The sequence below is a fragment of the Phacochoerus africanus genome, chromosome 3 (assembly GCF_016906955.1).
Source record: "Phacochoerus africanus isolate WHEZ1 chromosome 3, ROS_Pafr_v1, whole genome shotgun sequence".
Taxonomy (NCBI): Eukaryota; Metazoa; Chordata; class Mammalia; order Artiodactyla; family Suidae; genus Phacochoerus; species Phacochoerus africanus.
In genome coordinates, this window is record NC_062546.1 from 97,974,187 (window position 1) to 97,994,547 (window position 20,361).

Genomic DNA, 20,361 nt, shown 5'->3' on the forward strand with positions numbered 1-20,361 from the left:
ATTTTCAGGCTCTAATTGCGTCTCATATTTTAAAAGCCATCACAAAATTGGTGGGCCATTTGCTTTATTGTAGGAGTCCCCTGAGTGCAGCTTTCAAGGTACTTTGAGGACCCATTAGGGACATACATTAAACAGAACTGCATTACCGTCCTCCTAGCAGCATATATAATCAGCACACTTACCTGATTAACCTTTTTGATGAAAAATGTATGTCCTCAGAATCTTTCAGTGCTGTTTAATTTGTTACGTCGTCCTGGGTGTGATGACTGTGCAACATTGCATGACCTTATTAGAAAAATACTTGCACTGGTTAATGAGGTGCCTTTCTCTACCTGAATGATAACCAAATTATGTTATTTATTTTTTTTGAAACAGGTTTTACCTGGCATTCTGCAGAAGCATTGCTGTATCTTACCGGACAGGAACACAGGTAAATGCATTTTGTTCTTCTGATTTGAGATTCTTGGTCTTGTATCAGTGGAAAGTTGAGAAATATGGTTGCATATTTTAGATATCTTGGTTTTTTAAGGTGGTTGTTTTATATTTTGACTGAAACAAGCCAAAAAAATGGATTATTCAGTTCTACAGTGGGTTATGAGTTGAGAGATCTGTTTTTGTTTGCAAGTTAAATAGATTTAGGTGGTTGTTGCCTTGGATTTTTAAGGGAAATTGGTTGGCTTATGAAGCCATATATATTAATTTTAAAGTTGTTTCTTTTGTGGATTATATTGATTTATTAAGGAGAACCTCCGTTATTGGCTAACATGGAATGTGTTTGCAATCCAGGCTTTGCTTGCAGTCAGGGTAGGAACTGGCAGATGTTATGTGCTTCAAACCTGAAGGATCTCAGTGAGTAAAACAGTGGGTTGGGTGTCTTGCCTTGGCGATTGTATGCTATGTAATTTCTCACCGAGGGACAGATGGATGTGGCTGGAGGTGGTCTGTGAAGTAGTTCATGTTACTGTTAAGAACACATGACAGAGGAGAAAGGAGTCTAAAAAAACCCTTTGAAACTTTGCCATTTTAAAATTAAAAAAGAGAACAATTGATACAGAGTGTGTTATCCTGTGGGTCTGCATCTCATCCACTCTCCTGTGCTTCTGACTTAAAGTGCTTTACTCAGAGATACCAGGTCTGGAGGAAAAGGCAGAGAAGCTGCACCTTCTCTGCAAAGGGCTTTGTTAGAGTTTATTCATCTCTAGAATCAGTTGTGTCCTGCCAAATATGTCTGTCTGAGTCCTGGGATACTTTTGTTGGGTATGAAACTGAAGCTCCTGGCCTTTCCTTATGTGTTTTTTAGCTAAACAAAATGAACCATCATGGACTTTTCCGTGATAATGAGAAGAATGTAATCTGTTTGGGTTTTGTCTACTTTTATCATAAATGTCATTCTGAATGGATGGCATGTGGACCAGGGTCCCCTTCTTAAATAATCAACAAGGCACTGTTTTATATTATGCATGCCAATGTAAAACACCAAGTATTTTGGAAAATGGAATCTTCATTTCGTTGCTTATGATTATGGTTGAATTATGTTACTGACTGTGAGTTTTCAAAAAAGTTTATAGGCCTGTCTCAGTTTTGGTTTTGCCCCATCAATGTTGCCTCCGCTGTGAATCTGAGTATGTTTACTGCTTATAGGGAAGTTTATTTAGAACATGGTTGGATGTTTTTTTGAACCTCTTTCTATTTTGTGAAAGTCTTTGTTAGTAATGTAACTATATGGATGAGACACGTGTGAAGAAACAAAGATTTTGCAAATTTTGCCCATCAACAAGTATAACAGAATTCGAAGGTGGATACGTTTTCTGGATGAGTTTCTTTCTTCCAGATGAGTCCTTACAGATTCTGAAAAACATCAGATATAATGATAAAAATAATTAAATGTTAACTACTGTTCTGTGGGAATAAGTGGGTTTTAGATATTGAAATGAGTTTGCTATATGTTTAGACTGTTATATAAGAACTTTCAAGTTAATATGGAAAATATTTCCAAATTGAAACATTTCATTTACTTTTCATAAGAATCCAAGTAACCAACCTCCAGAACCAAGCAAGCCGCCTTCCATCATGACTGGAATATTGAAGCCATCTGCTCAGCAATTTCCCTAAAACTTTTTATAGGATGGAGTGTTTAACTTTCACGTCTGCTGAGGACCCGAGGCTGTGACGTTAGATGTGGAAACGGGAAGCAATCATGTCAAATGGGGGGATAGAGGAACTGGCTGAAGTTATAGGTCTTAGAGATGTTAAGTTCACTGAGAATGAAAGATTTGAGGATTCTGGTTTTTACTGCATAATTTGATCTAATATGTCTGAATCCTACTTAATTATTTAGGAAATGTTTGGAAATTTCTTAGATGCATACACAGTGGGTATTGCTTTTGCATTTCATGGCAGATAGGGCCCTTATAAACTCAAATGTGATTTATTCTTACCTGAGCAGTTTTATAAAAGACTCCCAATTTTTGATTAAAAGATCAACTTTGAGATGGGTAGGGGTTTCACCTCAGGAAGATAAAAACCATTCTGTGATGGACAGGGGCTATGGTTGTGCAACAGTGTGACTATACTTAATGCTGCTGAGCTGGACACTCAAAAACAGTCAAGATAGTAAATTTTAGGTTGTGTGTGCTTTCCATGATTTTAAAAAGTGATCAAATTTGGGGTGAGTCGTGGCTTTCCTTTGTTTGACTTGTACTTATTTTGGAAGTGCCATTTGCTCCAGTAACTTACACATATTGTAGCTGAGTTTCTGGGGGAAGACACACCTGCTTTCAGGTGTGCTGGTGGCTGTGGAGCTGATACACTTGGCATTTGGCATTGCGGCAGCTGAGATGAGAGCGTCTGGCTGCCCATCGGGAGTCAGCCTGGCCACTTTGTGAGATAGCATTCAGCACTTCTCCTGCCGTTTCAATTAACTGTGGTAATTTTGGTTTGTGATGTGAGGAGTGGACTGTGCTGAGCCCCTCTGTAGATGACTGGAGTTTTCCTGTTTTTCTTAGGAAACTGAGAGTTGGACGGCAAGGCATGTCCATTGTGGAGGCGGAACCTTCCACCCAGACACACGTGACCACTCTCCCCGCCCCCAGCGCTAAGCTTTTCTTACACATTCATGGCAGCATCAACTCCCTTCCCTGCTCCTAGTGACCCATTTCCCTCTCCCTGTGCCTTTGGTCAGGGCCTTCCCGGGTGGCTGCCCATGCAGGGTGACCAGTGACAGTGGGTATATCCTCTGTGTGACCGTGTCATCTGCGTGACAGTGGCGTCTGTATGAAGCCAGTGTGACCTTCGCCAGAACAGCTGCTGGAAGGGTGTCCTGTGTCCTGCTTTCCTTCACACCTGTTTCTTGAGCTGCCTCTGGAGGGTCAGGAACTGGGGCCCTTGCTGTAGCAGGAGGCTGGCCTCTGTGTCTGACGTCCACTGGCGGGGCCTTGGGGGAACTCAGGGTCACCCTGAAGTTAAAATTGCCCCAAATGGTGCTCATCCTGTATGGTAATAAAACTTAACAGGGTAGCGACCTCTTCATAGAGAGCATTTTGCTGAGATTGGCTATTTTCCAGACTCAAGTTAACCTTCTTTAGGTGTTTGCAAACGGAGATCTCTTCCTGCCGCTCCTAAGTCAGGGGAGGGACCTGGACTCATGTAAAACGCAGGGGGTAACTCCCTCTGCTGCTGTGGGGGTCTCAGGGTCCGAGCACTACTCACGTGGAGACACTGTCACAGGCACATTCCGAGAGAGATCATGGACTCTGAGTGTGTTTTCCAGGTTGTGCGTTTGACTATGAGGGGCAGGGGCTGCTTCGTCCTTAGATGGTCTGACTCCTCCAAAGGCCCGGGCCTTTGGGGAAATCAAGCTCAGGCAGGTGTGAGCTCACTAAACTCTGTATGGGCAACACAGTGGGCAGGGGTTCTGCCCTGAGCTTAGGGGGTCTCGCAGCATTCATCTCCCATCTGTCAGGGCACAGCCCACCTGCTGCTGAGAATACCTGGAAGTTACAACAATGACTGATTTTACAGTTAAGCAGCAGTACTTACCTGAGCAGACTTTCATGGTAACAAGTAAGTAGTGACACCTCGAGTGGATGGAACACCTGGTGGTATTTGATTTTTGAGATCCATCCTACCCCACTTGACGGGGAAAGCATGATCGTGGCATAATCTGCGTGCAGAACTGGGTGGAAAGATTGTATTTTCCTGTATTCTGCGGGACTGACCTTTGTGTGTTTGTACAGCTGTAGCGTGATGTCCATGGAAGACTCGGTGTTACTGACTCTGACCTTGGGTTGCAACCAGTGATGTGCTGGCTGGTGCTTCACTGCCAGCTTCAGGCACTGGTGAGAGGATGTCAGGGGCCTACGCGGGTTGTTGGGAGTTTCCAGGGCATACATGCCCCACCCTGGTCACTGGATATGGGTCGGGAGGGTCCTCACTTTCCCGCCCCCATTCTGCAGACCAATGTTAGACTCCAAGGTGTGTGACTTACTGTTGCACAGCTGCAATGTATTTTGCTGAGACTCGGGTGCAGGCTTCCACTATGGTTCAGTGTGCAAGTCTGCCATGCAGTCTTTTCCTATGGAATATGGTGTACAGCAACCCAGTGCAGCTGGGGCTCTGGGGCAGGGGCACAGGGAGGAGGAGCTGCTGGGGGGCCTCAGGACATGATGGGGGGCGTTCACACACCTGGGATGCCTCACCTTTGTGGAAGGACAGGTGGATGGCATTTTAATGTACCGAGTCAAACATAAGACGTCTTGTCTTTGGATGATCAAATCCTTCAAGTAAGTTTCTTTTACCCAGAGACTGAAATTATTTATAATACCTTTTTTTTCTTTCAAAAAAGAATGAAGGCTGTGGAATAGGGTGCCATATGATATGATTCATAAGCTAAGAATAACCAAGCAGCACCGAGTCGCACTGCATGAGGAGGGGGTGTATCAGCTGTGAGGATGCTTCTCCTTTCAGCCCGTGACTTGCTGACCCATGGCCACTCTGGGGTGAGCAGCCGCTCATCCCCCTGCCCTTTCAGGATTGAAATCCTCCTGTGCTTAAAGGGCTTTATTTCATAAATAGAAATGGCTATATTAGAATACTGGTCATGCTATTTAATTATGGCCAGAATGAGAGGTTATAGATCCATAGTTTTAAGGCCAAAACTGTTTTATTCCATGCAGCTCATTCTTAACCCCAGGGCTACTCAAAGTGGACGTGGCGTTTTTGTGCCACTTGGGAAGGTTGGGCCTCTGGGACTAGAGGCCCCTGAATGAGGCTGGGTTTCAGCCCAGCTCACCAGGAGCAGAAACTTTGGTGTAGAGCCGAGATTAGACCCTCTCCACCCTTGCACAGGTGACGTGCTGATTTACTCAAGTGTGTGGTGACTACCGGGTTCACGCGGAGACAAGGTCTATGTTCCAGGTTGGATGTTCTACAGGTGCGACTGTGCTGAAAGGTTTCATGTGTAAACCTTGCATTCGACATTGGATTTAAGGGGCACCTGCTCTTGGGGCAGACCTATGGAGCCGTGAGCTGAGCTGTGTCCTTGATGCCAGGTGGACCTAAGGTCAGGTGTTTGTGTGGTCATAGTCGGCACCGTCTGCAGATTCACAACTCCTCGTCCTCATGCCCACATTCTGTGGGGGCTGTCTTGCGCCTTTCCACTGAAGAGACAGGTACCTCAAGTCTGTATTAATTGGTGTTCTAGAAGCTCTCCGGAGAGAAACGGGATCTGCAGAGGAGAGCTGCCCGGGGTCACTGGAAGTCTTCCGACTGGAGTTCTGAAGCTCCTGGATTGCAAGACGGCCCTGGTCGCCCCAATTTCACTCACCAGCACCACGCGGAGGAGCCAAAGCCATCTTAGGAAACTCCCCACTGGAACAAGAACACTGCGAGGGAGGGCTGGGCACCACCCAGGCCCACCTGCCCCTCGGGGTCCCCAGTAGCTGCAGAGCGTGGGGGCTGACGTGCAGCCTGTCAGCATCTCTGCGTTGCTCGGTCTACATGGCTCGCCTGCTATACAGACCCGTGCTCCTGTCCCGGCGAGCCACACCACCTCCCTGAACCCCCACCCCCTTTGCCCTGTTTTCTCGCTGCCTTTTTTTGTGTTGTTGTAGATGCAATGCAAGACAGTTGGGGGGCGTTTATGTGTGTAAACACCATACATTCTTCCTGGTATAGACACGATCCAGTCACTCCTGTGCACATAAAAGGGACAAAAGTAGGTTGTCACCAGTGCTGTGGCGGATCACTAAAGCCACCTATCCTTTGTCGCCAACAGAAGAATGAAGGCCTCAGTGACCCACCCCTTACTATTGGGGCATAAACTGTGGACTCTGGGGGCGTGGAGGTGAAGAATAACCTCGCAGCGAGGATCCTGGCTTCTTGGTGGGGAAGAGGCCCTGGGAACCAGGACTTAGCTCCTGGACAGAGGTGTTGCGCTGAGCCCTATGGCCTGGTTCCTGGCACCGGGGTTAGGATGAGCTCTGCGGGCCATTTCCTCCCGCCAGGCCCAGGTCTCCCAGGAGGCGAGGGTCAGACTTGGCGCCCTCTGCCCCCGAAGGGCACCTGCTCTATGGGTTTTGCCTGTTCCTGGGAAGAGCAAAGTGTGAGGTGCCTGAGATGTATGGAATCACCAGCCTTCCCTTTGCTTGTCCTACTTTCGAGGAAAAAAGTATGAAACCCTTCTCCACACATTTCAGTGTTGAAGGCAGAGAAAAATAACACAGTTCCTAAGTCCAGTGTTGTGTTTCCTTGTAAGTTACTCCAGGAGGTTTGGACGGGAACATTCTGTCCAGAGAGAGGTGGCCAGGCCCTGCCAGGAGGACAGAAAGACCCCAGGCTCTGCCCCCTCAAGGGGCTCCCAGGGGCCAAGTCCATTCCGGCGGCCGAGATGGACCCTGGGCAGGGCTAGAACAACAGCCTCTGCTTGTTCCGCCTGCACTGCCCGCGAGGCCTCTTCTGGCGGGTATTGCCGTGTCTTCACATGTCCCTGGGGTCTCTTTTCACAAGTGGGCAGATCCCACCACGAAGCCCCGAGGACATTGTCACTCCAGAGTGTGCCCCCCCAACACCATCACATCTGGATCTGGGGTTCAACCTGTAGATCTGGGACATAGATGTTCCTCCACAGGAGCCCCACGCCTGACCAGGCGTGACCGACCAGGTGCCTGTTCTTCCTGGAAGCTGTTCATCCTTGTATTTAAATTGCCAGGAGGTTAGTTGGACCACCAGTTTCAGAGTCTCCCTGAATGGGAGGAATCCAGTTTCAGGTAGAGGAGCTTTCTTCCAGGTGAGTTGGTTGGAAAACATCCAGAATTTCTGAGACTCCTCGGTCAGGAGTCAGGGCCTATTTCTGGCCCTTGGCTCTGGGCTGGTCTGGCCTTGGACCTGGACTTGGCTCTGGGCTGGGCTGGCCTGGCCTTGGACCTGGCCCTGGCCCTGGCCTTGGCTCTGGGCTAGTTTGGCCTTGGACCTGGCCTTGACTCTGGGCTGACCTGGCCTTGGACCTGGCCTTGGGCTTGGGCTTGGCCTTGGACCTGGCCTTCGGCCTGGCTTTGACCAGAGAATGAGCCTCAGCAATGAGGCTCCACTGGGTGTCTGTCCCTAGGAGATGGGTGTCTGCCCCTAGGAGCTGAACTTCCCCAGGGGCCTTTTCTGAACCTTGGTTCTTTTTGTTTCTTATTGTCATGGCATCCACAAGTCCAAGGCACCTTTGTGAAGTAAAGTTGGTCAGTGTGCACAGTGTAACTCTGTCCTGACTTTCAGGGACACGTTCCTGGGTCAGTTTTGCATCTGAAGCCACAGATAAGATCTGTAACTAAAGGTGAGACATCTGGTGCTGCTGTTTTAGAGTCATGGGCTAAAAATCACAATTACTCTTCTCAGGCATCCCAGCTTTTCCAGAACACGTACCTCAGACTCCTCCGAATGGTGCAGGTCTGTGTGCACGTGTGCTTATGCAAGTTTGACATTATGCAAGTTCAAAATGTCAGGCTCAGGGCTCCTGGTTTAAAATGCCACTTCGTTGCAGCCAGTTAAGGGCTCTTCAAATCTTGTGTTAGTAACTCCTTGTGAGTCCTCAGTAGAAATAGGGTCCGAGGAGTTGTCTGAAATCCCTGCCAAGAGGTGGCTTTTACAGGATCCTTGGTTAATCCTTGACCGTCTCTGATGAAGTGGACGGGGTGGCCTGTGATTCCAGGAGAAGATGGTGACATGACATCTCTGCGCCCGACTCTGTCCACGGCAGTGACTCTGTCTGTAGTGACACCCTCCTCCCTCACAGCATGGGCTTGTCTTCGTTGTGTTGAGCCACAGCTGCCTGGTTTACAGTCTTAACTAAAGAAATGTTGCTATAGCCTTTATTATGTTGCTTTTTGTATTTTAGATGCATAGGTATTTAAGACAAACTAGTTTGAATTAAAGATAAACTGATGTGTTTTTTATGAGTCATTGAAAATAGCAAAGTATATTGTTAAAAAATACCTGTCAGTCCATCTCTACACAAAGCCTGAGAAGGCTTTTCTTGAAAGGAGCTTGCTGTGGTGTATACAGAGGTCAAAACATAGTATTGTACACATGAACCAAAGTTATAAACCAATGTCACGTCAATAAAACTTAATCAACTTCTAGAAAATCTTGATATGTAAAATGCACTATAACTTGACATTGAGCTGACAGGATTTGACATGTCGTTGAAGTGGGCTTAGCATTTTCCAGGATCTTCCCCAAATCCTCGCTGAGTACCCGGTATCTGGCTGCACAGTGCCAGATTTTTGGTGCATTTCTGAATTTTTTCCTTCCCTAAGGGATTAGTGATTAATTAGGAGGCAGGGAAGGAAGCCCCCTGGCCCCTGCAGATGAGCCATCAGGGAAGTGCACGTCCTGCCTGAGGTCAAGTCTGCTGTCAGCACGTGCCCCTCAGGGTCAACATCACCCTGAGGAAGGAGGCAGTGGGGACCAGGGAGGAGGTCAGAGGGAGTGAGGGGGTGGGGGCGGGGCTGCCGTGGCACCAGCTCTCACTCCTGCACCATCTGTGGTTTGTCCTAGAGGCTTGCTCCCCAGTGTCCCCGAGGGCGAAATCTCCCCTTACAAGATGTGGTTTCAAAGCCTCGGGTGGCAGTGTGACGAGCCCTCTGTCCCATGCCTGTATCTAGCCCGGGGTCCCCAGGATCACCCTGTTCTGTGACCTTGCAGGCAGGGCTGTCCTGATGGCTGAGACTTCATAGCAAAGGGCAGTGAGGAGAATGGCGAGGGGAGCAGAGGGGGTGGTGTCCAGTCTCAAGGGTGCCAGCCCTGTGCCGTCCCAGCAGGCCCTTGCAATGGCATCGTTCACTGGGGCAGCTCCCTGGAGAGTCTGTGCCCTGGTTTTCCTGGGGCTCTGGTCACACAAGCCCCCACCCCACGCGCCCAAACCCAGAGGTCCAGGAAGGAGGCAGGCACTTGGCATAAACCGTGTTGTTTGCACAACATTTGAGCCCAAGAACCCCTCTTGCCTGTTTGGAGTGGTTCCTGAGCCGTGTCCATTGCTGCCTGAGGTGGAACTGAGCCCTCACTGTGCCTGGACTGGTCATAGTCCTGTGAAAAGCAGGCCACGAGCCTGATGTCCACCTTCACGGGGCTTGTGTCCGCAGATTGAATTGAGCTACTGCTTGTGTTTGTTTCACTGTGTTCCTTCTCTAACTTGCCATCTTCATCTCTTTCTAGTCTTTTTGTCCCTGTTCCTGGCAGTCATCCTTTCCTACCTTCCCCCCCAGATAAATAGTTCTCAACATTTCTTCCCCATTTCTGTAGCCCACTTTCTGAGTTCAGAGCCTATGAGCTGGTCAGACCCCCTTGTGCTAGAGTGCATGTGTGTGAGTGTGTGTGCACACGCGTGTTTGCATACATGTATATGTGTGTTTGTGTGTGTGCGTGCGTGCATGTACATGCATGCGTGGCATCTCCCGATGTCTGTACCTGGGGAGGCCCAAGGCTGTTGCAGTGGTGCCATGTTTCCTCCCAGGGGTTCTCTCTCTCAGGGGGTCACCTCCCGCCCTGCCTGTGAGGACACTCAGGGCCACTCCTGGTCACAGCCCCTCCCAGAGGGAGCTGTGCTGGTGGAGGCCGAGCCCTGAGGTGTGGTGCTGGCTGTGCTCTCCTCTGTGAGTCTGTCCTCTCCAAGGGGACAGTGAGCCTTTGGGGAAAGAGTCAATTTGGTCTTCTGCGAGGTGGTGGCCTGTGGGCTGCACTTGGGACACAGGAACCACTTGCCAAGGATGCAGGGGTGATGCACATCCCTGCAGGGGCTGGGCTGTAGCCGGACCCTGGCCTGGGCTGTGGGCATCTAGTTAGTGGACGTTGCTTCTGGCTCTTGCAGCTGGGCGATCACCTGTGCTACTTTTCAGAGCAGGTGTGTTTCTTGCATTTTCTCATGTATTTTGGTGGAAGTGGGAAGAGGTGGCATCACTGCTGCCAGCCAGATGCCACTTTAGAGGAGATGCCTGCTCTGTTCTCTGACCAGGTGACCTGGTGACTGTGCCCTCTGTGGAGGGTCACAGCTCCCTGCATCCTCAGAGGGAGGTGCTGCTTTAGGAGGGAAGGGCCTGCCCTAAACTATGTGAGGGGGATCCTGAAAATTTTCCCATTACCCGAATTCCTTGTTTTGAGACTGAATGCAGTTTTTATTTATTATTATTATTATTTGTCTTTTTAGGGCTGCACACATGACATATGGAGGTTCTCAGGCTGGGGGTTGAATCTGAGCTGTAGCTGCTGGCCTACACAACAGCCACAGCAATGCCAGAGCTGAGCTATGTCTGCAGCCTACACCACAGCTCATGGCAATGCTGGATCCTTAACCCACTGGAACCCATGAGAACAGGAATCAAACCTGTGTCCTCATGGATACTAGTCAGATTCGTTTCTGCTGAGCCATGACAAGAACTCCTGAAGGCAATTTTAATATTCGCCGGGAACAATATTTTAAAATAATGCCAGGACATTATTTTAGTGTAGAAATACTCTAAAGGTTAAAGTTTTTAAGAAATATTAATTTATTTCATCTTTGATGAAGACGATTATTTTATCAGGTTTTAAAAATAAGTAAAAAATATTTCTGAGCTCTGCTTGAATATGTGGGCCAGGATGGTTGTGTGTTTGAGGACTTTTACAACCTGCCACCATACGGCACACATGGGAGAGGATGTTTTAGTGTGTGTTTTAATACCTGGTGAAAGCATCAGGTAAGACAGTGATTGATTTTTCCATCAGGGGCTTGCTTATTTAGCAGCGCAATATCATGGTTAAGCAGTGTTCTGGGGCCTCATAAGTCATGCTGTGAAGACTTGATTTATGGCACCTGCTTCCCCGGGCTGAGGTGACGTGGGGGGGGGTGAGGGTGGAGGCACGGACAGTGAGAGAAAAGTGTGTCCTGGTGAGGTCGAGCTGCACCTGTGTCCCCATGGCTTGGGCCCTGAGGTACCCATCTCCTCTGCGTCGGGTGGGCAGTGGGCGGTCCTTATGCGCCGGGCACAGCCCTGCAGACTCTTTGGAGTGACATGTGGAGAGAGCCTGATGCCAGGGCGGATTCACCACATCAGCCACCGAAACCCCCATGTCGCTTCTCATTGGCATCCACGTCCGTCACCACGGAAACTTCCCACTTTACAGCCCCTTCCTTCACACTGATGTTCCTATTTAGGAGGCTTGCCGGGAGAGGGGGATGTCAGTGACATTTAAATGCATTTTCTTAAAGGTATTGATAGGATTCCCAGGGTCACAGTTGCAAACCCCACCCCCCCCAGCACAAGGTACATGGTGGACAGTTGATAAAAGCAACTTTAAATTGAGCTGAGTTGAACCTGTGCCTTTATCAGGCCACTGGCGTTCTGTTACTGGAGATGCATAAGCAATTAAGGGAGATGTCACAGGGAGTGGTTTTAAAATAACTAAACAATTGAAGCTGAAGGCCTAAGGTTTATTAGATGCTGCCACATGGGAGGAATTCCAGGGCCACTTCCAAGTTCTCTTCCAGAGAAAAGTGTTCCTGACACAACACAGGGCCCATGTCGATGATGTGAGCATGTGAACGTCAGTGTGTGCAGTCTGAGGGGGGGCTTCATGGGGATGTCCTGCATGTTCAGTTCATGCATCCAAAGGTTGCACTCGTGGCCCCACAGCACAGTGACCCTTATGTCCTGCAGGGGTAGTGTGGCATTGGTACAGTCAGTCCCCAGGACCATGGGACACCCTGTCCCCCCTCCACCTTTGCAGCGGAGGGGACAGCAAAGCGGCTGTCTTTGACTGGGTGCCTCTGAGGGCTGCGTGTGGGCACAGCAGCGGGGGTGGGGGGAGGGGGGCTGCGGCCATGTTAAGGAGGGACCCTGGTGCCACCTGCGCACAGGTGTAGATGCAGGACCTACGTCAAGAAGGGGCCACTGTCCGCTTGCTCCAGATTGTTCCTGGTTGTTTATTCTGTTCAGCACCTCTCCGTGGTAAAGAATTGGCGATGATCCCACAAGCTTGGGGCGTTTGGATGAGCCTGGGCTTTCGTATGCACAGGGAGGTTACCTTTGATTTGGAACCTTCCCTTCTCTGTTCGGAGGGAAGTGAGACTGAGGGAGGCAGGGAGGAGGGGAGGAAGCGGTGGGTGGAGGGTAGCCTTGGGGATGGACATCAGGACAGCCCTGCTGGCCCCTCTGGGTTCTCCACGGGGTGGACCAGAGACCCAATGGCTTCTGTCTGAGGGTGTCAGGGTTCCCAGAGGCAGAGCAGGAGGGTGTGTGTGTGTGTGTGTGTGTGTGTGTGTGTGTAACAATATGTGTCTATCTATAGATACACATACTTAGATTTACTTTAAGGAATTTTGGCCCATGTGATTATGGAGGCTAACCAGGCATTATCGAGGCCCAGGAAGAGCCTGGGTCTCAGTTCAAGTTGACTTTGTAGGTCATCAGGCAGAGAAGTCCCCTCTCACTTGGCCTTTTTGTGCCATTCAGGCCTTCATCTGATTGAAAGAGGCCCACCACAGTGGGAGGGGTTGATCTGCTTTACTGAACCCACTCATATGATGATCTCATTCAGAAGCCCCCAGAATGGTGTTTGACTAAGTACCTGGGCCCCCATGGCCCCCATAAATGCAGCATCACTGGAGGGCTCACCTTGAACAGGTGCCTGGCCAACATCAGGTAGAGGTGGTCCTGGGGCCAGGGAGGCAGCTGTGAAGAAGACTAGCCAAAAGGGCTCTCCAGCTGGGAGCCAGGCCGCCCTCCCTGAGACTCCAGGTCCATCCACTCACGGTCAGTGAGCCAAGCTTCCATCTGTCCAATAGGGTCGTGTGAACCATGTGCCCCTGACCCACCTGCAAAGGAGCTGGAGGGTGTGGGCAGGGGCTTAGCCACCCCAGGCAATGGCACTCAGTGTAAGGTCCTGGGTCAGACCTCAGTTACCTTGCGGGATAAATTCAGGATCCCCAGGCATGCAAGGGGTGGGTCACAGGGAGGATGGAGAAGTTTAGGAAAACGCTGAGTTCAGGACATGATATCTGGTCTCTTCAGGCTCTCAGGGTGGGTCTACCTTCTTGCACGTGTGTGGGGGGATATGGCTGCAGTTCTAGAGCCTTGGGAACCTGCTACCTGAGCAGCAGGTGGTGAGAGCGGGATTTGGAATCAGGATTCTCTGGGTCTCAAGCTGTGCCTTTTTCAGTAAAACAATCTGGAGTGCGTGTAGGTCTGAGCTGGGAGTTGGGAGACAGCTTGGGGTTACCTGGTGTCTGTGCCGCCTAGCAGCACCCAGGGAAGTGTTTATTCAAGGAGGCATGCTCAGCCATGGTCCTGCCTCATGCCTGAAGTCAGTGCCTCCTGCACCTCATTTTTTACAAGTATATAAAAAGCAGATTACTGTTTGCCTCCCAATAAAGCAGAGGACTGGCTGAAGTCAGGGGGAGATACGCAAACATAGACTTGCAGGGACAATGGTTGGAGCGGGAGGTGGTCACCTGATTAGACTTGGCAATTGGCACCCTGACCATGATTTGGCCCCTGAAGGTGCTGACAGGGGAAGTACTCCCCCCACCTTCTGTAAAACTCAGGACTGGGGCAGTTGACAAAATTTGAGTAAGGTCTGTAAATGAAATAATAGTATTGCCTTCATCCTCCCCCCCCATTTTAATAATTGTCTTGTGATTATAAGAAAAATGTGCTTGGTTTTAGGAAACATATATTGAGTCGTAAAGGGCTCTTATGTCTCTTATGTAGTCTCAAGTGGATCAGAAAAAAATTTATGAAAGAGGAAGAATGGTAAACACAGTCAAATGTTAATTTGGGGGAAACCTGGCGAAGAGTGGGTGGGAACTCCCTATATTGTTTTTGCAGCTTTCCCCTATGTCTGTAATTGCTTAAAAATTAAAAGTTAAAGAACATTTCTTAAGATGAAGAAAATTTTGGTGTGAAAGAATGTTTTAAGTTCTTCATTCAAAACCCAGCTTTCTCCCTGATCCTGCTTGGAGTCCGTTTGGGAGGAAGGTAGAAAGTATTGGAAATGGCCTGGCCGGGTATGATGCAAGGCTACAGGGAGGGTATTGACATTTCATTGAGCTCCTCTATGCTGGTCTGTAAAGATATCTGCCAAGATAATCCACTTCAGTTCTTGCAAAAGCCCAAGGCGGTGAGGGTGCCCCTCGCTTGGAGGAGCTGGGGCTGGCGGAGTGCTTCCCTATTGTCTCAGATCGAAGAGTGGCAGGTTGTGTGGGTCCCACACCAACGTCTCCTGCCATTTGCTCGGCCCCCGGACTGTGCAGCCTGGTGAGTCCTCGGTCCTGTGGGCACGATCGTGGGAGGGGCTGGACTTGGTGCGTCCTGGCCCTTCACGCCCTCGCCTTGGCTGGGTGGTGGCCTGTTTGCATAGATCTCTTCAGGCCTCCGCCAGGAGGTAGGGTGGGGGCAGCTGGACCAAGCACCCACGGCCACTTGCCTGGCTCTCTGTCCATCTGTTACTCAGGTGGCCTGGATGCTGCCGCACCTCTGAGAGGGGCTGGGAAGAGGCAGCACCCAGATGAGTTTGAGGTGTGCAGGTGCGGCTATTTCTGACTCACAGCGAGGATGAGCCAGGGGAGCGGGGAACATATGTTCTGAGCCAAGGACCCAGCGTCACTTCACACTTATTAACGTTCCACGCAGGTGCCTGCGCGGATCAGAGCGGTGCATGTCAGCTCCAGCAAAAAACTGAATGTTTAGGGAGCACAAGCTCCCACGTTTCCCTTGCTTGAGGCTGTTTATGCATAAATGAGGGCAACTAACCTGACACAGGTCAACAGAGAACAGTGCTGGGTCTCCCGAAGGCCCCTCCCTGGCAGAGCTCGGCCATTGTGCCTCAGAGTTGTGAGGGTCATCTGTGGGGATTAGAAGGATGGACACTAACGGCTAAGGAGCGGGGCCAGGGTCCTCTCTGCAGGCAGAAGCTCAAGCCTCTCAGACCATGTGTGTCTGTGCTGCCACGTGGATGTCCCCCTGACCACCTGACTGAGGGAAATGCAGCCCAGGGGGCCCCCCTGGCATTGGGAGAGGCCTCGCCCACCTGGCCCCTGTCTGGAGGCCTATAGTCTCCTTGGTCCCCCTGGGCCAGGGCTCAGATGCTCACAGGGGTGGTTTTGAGTGACAAAATCACTCTGGAACTGAGGCCTCATGGAGATGTGTGCTTCCCTTTAGCAAGGTCTCCCTGTGCTGGTTGGTGAGTGGCCTCCAGCCACGTGGCTTCTGCTGGCCAAGCTCTCAGTGCACCAGGTTCTTGAAAAAGTAAAGTATCTCAATGTTTTTATGTTGATTGTATGTTAAAAGTGATGATATCTTTTTATTTTGTATTAAATTTTGTTGTAGAGTTGACTTACAATGCTGTGTTAATTTCAAGTGTACTGTGAATTAGTTATACATTGACATATAAAGATAATATTTTAGATATGCTGGATTAAATGAAATATGTTAAAATGGATCCCTCCTGTTTATTTCTAAACGTGGTTAATGAAAAATGAAAACTATATGCATGGCTCACATTGTATTTCTCTTGCACGTTTCATAGACTGACCACATGGTGCATTAGTGCCATGCGATTCTGCTGTGTTGCTCATGGCTGGTCATTTCTAAGTCTGTGTCTTGGAAGAGTCTTCTGTCCGCTGAGCCCAGGAACCAGTTTTCTGTCCCGTGTAACTTAGCTCAGAGCAGAGTGTCTCTTACTCTCTGGACACTGTCCAGCTTAGCTTTCTGTTGTTTTTTTAAGGGAAGATACGTGTCTGTGTGCTTCTCTGTGGTGATTCATGTCTATAAATCATGTTTGCTTTTGCCCAGTGGAAATAGGGGGGCACAGAAGAATGGACAGCATTTTTAAAAGTTTTCTAGTAAGTCAGGAACACGTCAAGAACCTGAGTAGGAAGTTTTGACAAGGACCCAGGGCCCTGCTGAGAGGAGCTTGTATGAGGCCAGCCCAGTGCCATGGATTGGAGTGGGCACCTCCCTCTGGTCTCTGTGCACCAGATACACAGCCCGTGGCTGTTTGCCTGCAAGCTGCTGCTTCCCCGAAGCTCAGGACACCGTCAGCAACTCTTTAACTCTTAGCCTCAGCCGTGCTATGTTCTGAGTTTAGTGGACCTGTGTCTCCACATTCCTTACAGAGAATATTGTAGGACTGATTAGCTTTGGTTTATTGATTATTCTATTATGTAAGAAAAGGCCCAGTAAATGGTCATGACTGGATTGGGATACAAATAGGAACAGCCTTCACTGGGTCTCAGGACCCACATGGATAAGAAGGAGGAGGAACTGCATCGTGTTGACAGATTTCTGTTGAGTTTTCTTTGTGTGTCTGGATGGTCCGGGAGCTGAACTTCAGGGCAGCCTGGCTGGCAGAGGACTCGGGGGCCGTCAGGGACAGGGCATGGGCAGTACATGAGGCATGGACACGTGTGGTGGGAGGATCCCTTCTGGCTGGCACAGTCCAGGAAGCCTTTCCCAAGAGGGCCCTGAGTTCCGTGGATGAGTGAGCTCTCCAGGGGCAGCTGAGAAGGGAGGCCCACCTGGCAGAGACAGTGCAGTGGCCTGGGGTCTGGAGCGGGGCCAGTGGGCAGGATGTAGGGCAGCAAGGGCTGAGGGCCAGGCAGGGACTGGGGTCTGAGGACCCTTGTCTCACTTGACCTTGGGGCTTTCAGGGAAGGGGGGCCTCTGAGCAGGTGAGCACCGGGTGCATCCGACGCAAAGGCTCCAGGGCCTGCGCTCAGCGCCTCGGGGGCCACGGTCATGGCCTGGAAGGGGAAGAAAATGCCATGGAAACCTGCCGGTGTTACCTCAGACACTGAGGGAAAGTGGAAGCTGGGCAGAGGTGAATGACTTGTCCTGCATGGAGAAAATCATGTTCCGAGACCTCACAAGTTAGCCTGTGATGAAGCCACATGATGGCCGTGTCCTTACTGCAGACCCAGACCCGCGGCGAGTGGATGTGGGGCTGTGCCTGTTGGGCTCGGCTGCCGTCCCTTGTGGCGGGGCCGTCATTGCCGTGTGCATGAGTTATGCATAGCGCCAGCCCCCTGAACTGCCAGTAAAAGAAATCCAGAAATATAAGGGAATCATGATCTTCATCTTTAAAATTAAAAATGCCTTTGGCTGGTATTAAAGCAACAAGAATGCTTGGAATTTAAATGAAGTCTGCGAGAGCCCTGGAAAGACCATGGGACTTGGAGCCTGAAGACCTGGCTTAATGTTTGAATTTTGCTACTTATTTTATGACTGTTTTGACATTTACTTAAATTCTCTGGGTTTCCATTTCACCTTTAAAATTGGGATAATAAAAATGGCTGCATGGAAAGATGGCTTAGTGACACGGATGGGAAACGCATATAAAACACTTCCTGTTGTGAGGTGCTGCCTGCTGGCCTCATGAGGTCTGGGAACCAGGAGCAGAAGCAGAAAATGATGGCATGTCTTCTCTGAGTCTGGTGCTTCAGACTCAGGTGCCCTAGGTGGTGTTACTCTGGGTAAGAGGTGCCTCATCAGGCTTAGCTTGCTCGACCAAAATGTGTGGAAGTGGGACCAGCTGGTCTCTAGGATGCCCTGCAGACTCTAGTGCACTCATGTTGTAATCCATGTGATATATGCTCTGTACCATGTGCACACACCCATGCACAATGCACACCCCTGCACCATGCATACGCACACTCCATGCAGCATATAGCACATGTATGGCACGTGTATGCTCCATGCACACACACACACACACACACACACACACTGTGCGGCACATGGCACACATATGCACTGTCCATATGTATACAATATGCAGTATGTAGCACATGCATGCTTTATGCACACACACCATGCAGGATAGGAATATATATGCACTGTGCACATGTAGGCAGTATGCAGTATGCAGCACATGTATGCCCCATCCACACACACCATGCAAACACACTATGCAGCATATGGCACATATATGCACTGTACATGTGTATGCACTATGCAGTTTTCAGCACATATATGTCCCATGCACACACACACACTATGCAGCATAGGTACATATGTGCACTGTGCACATCTATGCACTGTGTAGTGTGTATATAGCATATGTATGCACCATGTGCACACATGCCATGCACATGCAATGTAGCATATAGTACATGTGTGCACTATGGATGCACACACACCATGCACACATACACACATGAGCATATAGCACATATATGCACTGTGCACATGTATGCATTATGTAGTATGTAGCATGTATGTGTACCATGCACACACACTATGTAGCATACAGCACATATATGCCCTGTGCATGTATATGCACTATGCAGTATGACTGTGCACACACATCATGCACACACACACTATGCAGGATAGTCACATATATGCACAGTTCCAGACAGTCTTCCTCATCCCTCACACCCGCTTATCCTCTGCTGGGCATCTGGGAGGTGCAGGGGTTGACCCACTGCCAGCACTGCAGTCACTTTGAACTTGAGCACTGGGATTTGCTTCAAAAGGCTGCCTGAGGCATTTATTCATGTATGTTCTAGGGAAGTGAGGGGTGGAAGGAAACTTTTCAGGAGCTGCTTTGAAAACAAAGTACAGTAACACTCCATCCTCGTCTGTCCCTGGGAGTTTCCAGGTGCTGGGGTTTGTTTTTCCCCTCTATTTTATTTGGTTTTGCAATCATAATTGTACATTGTTGCTCAATTACTTCTTCTCCTTGTGCAGACCTTACATGAGCAACAATGGGTGCAAGAGGGGGGACAAAAACATGTTTGATAACTATGTTTTTATTCAATATAACCAGAAAGATGCATCCTGTTCAGGAGGTGGTCAGGGGAAAAACATGGCTTCTTACAAAAGTTGAAAATAGCTTTGCAGAACCCTCCCCTTTTGTTGTGATTATTTATCCTATAAATGGCCCTGGGGGAGGGCGTTTATTCACCATGCTGCCTGGGGGCTGTGAGGGAGGTGGGGGGCTGGCACATGGGAAGGTGCCCACATGTCAGCAGGGGAGCTATGGCCAGGGCTTAGGAATGGGCAGGAGGGTCACCTCAGGGACATGCCTGCCTAGCAGCCCCCCACCCCAGGCTTTGTGATTGTCTCTGTATCCGAAACGTAGAGCAGATCACAGCATGATTTTGAAGGCCAGAGAATATTCCTGTGGGTGGGCCCAGGCCATCCGCCCGGCACCCGGGGTGTTTTCACAGAACAGTGTCCAGGACCTGCTGGTCCCTGAGTCCAGGTCATGTTCCTCTGGCTGAGCACTTTCGCCTGATTGCTGATCTGCACCGCCAGCATGGGATCTGACCCAGACACAGCAGGTTTCAGCTAGTGAGGTGTAGGCACCTGCATCTGTGAATCCAGGGTTAAAGCATCCAGTGGCTTTTCTTGGGAGGTGACCTGGCTGTAATGTGGCCAGACAGCTGTGCCCCACATCCTGTGTCCAGCGGGCCTTCCTAAGCCCTTCTCTCTGTCGGTCTCAGGTCCGAATTGCCCACTCAGAGAAACACACAGCAGCTGGGTAGAGTCATCAGTGTCTGATTTCACCCACTCAGCAAACTAAAGGCTGCTTTCAAAAACCACGCAACATCCACGAGTGTGTCCCCAGCTGGCAGGTGCCTCTCTCCTGTTGTGCCCCTTCCCCACAAGCTCTGATAGTAACCTCATCAATTATGGAGATCAGTCTATTTCTAATATTCAGAGAGCTGAAATCCCAGTCCGCCACCAATGGCGAAAAACGGAAAGCTGTGACATCATTAACGTTTTTCTTTTGCAGCTGTCTGTGATTGGCATGATCCTCTAGCATCTGTGAGATGGCAGACACACATTTTACATCAGTTTTTATTATACATTATGATGCAGTAGCCACAAAATACAG

At 49.6% G+C, this 20,361-nt stretch overlaps 1 protein-coding gene across 1 annotated transcript in view; it reads left to right on the top strand.

Moving 5' to 3' along the window:
* The window catches only part of DLGAP2 (DLG associated protein 2), a 657,437-nt gene that overhangs the window by 158,012 nt on the left and 479,064 nt on the right, over positions 1-20,361 (top strand). Inside the window, exon 3 of the mRNA XM_047772228.1 lies at positions 376-430. Coding sequence (XP_047628184.1) covers positions 376-430 — 55 coding nt within the window. The remainder of the gene's footprint in view (positions 1-375; positions 431-20,361) is intronic.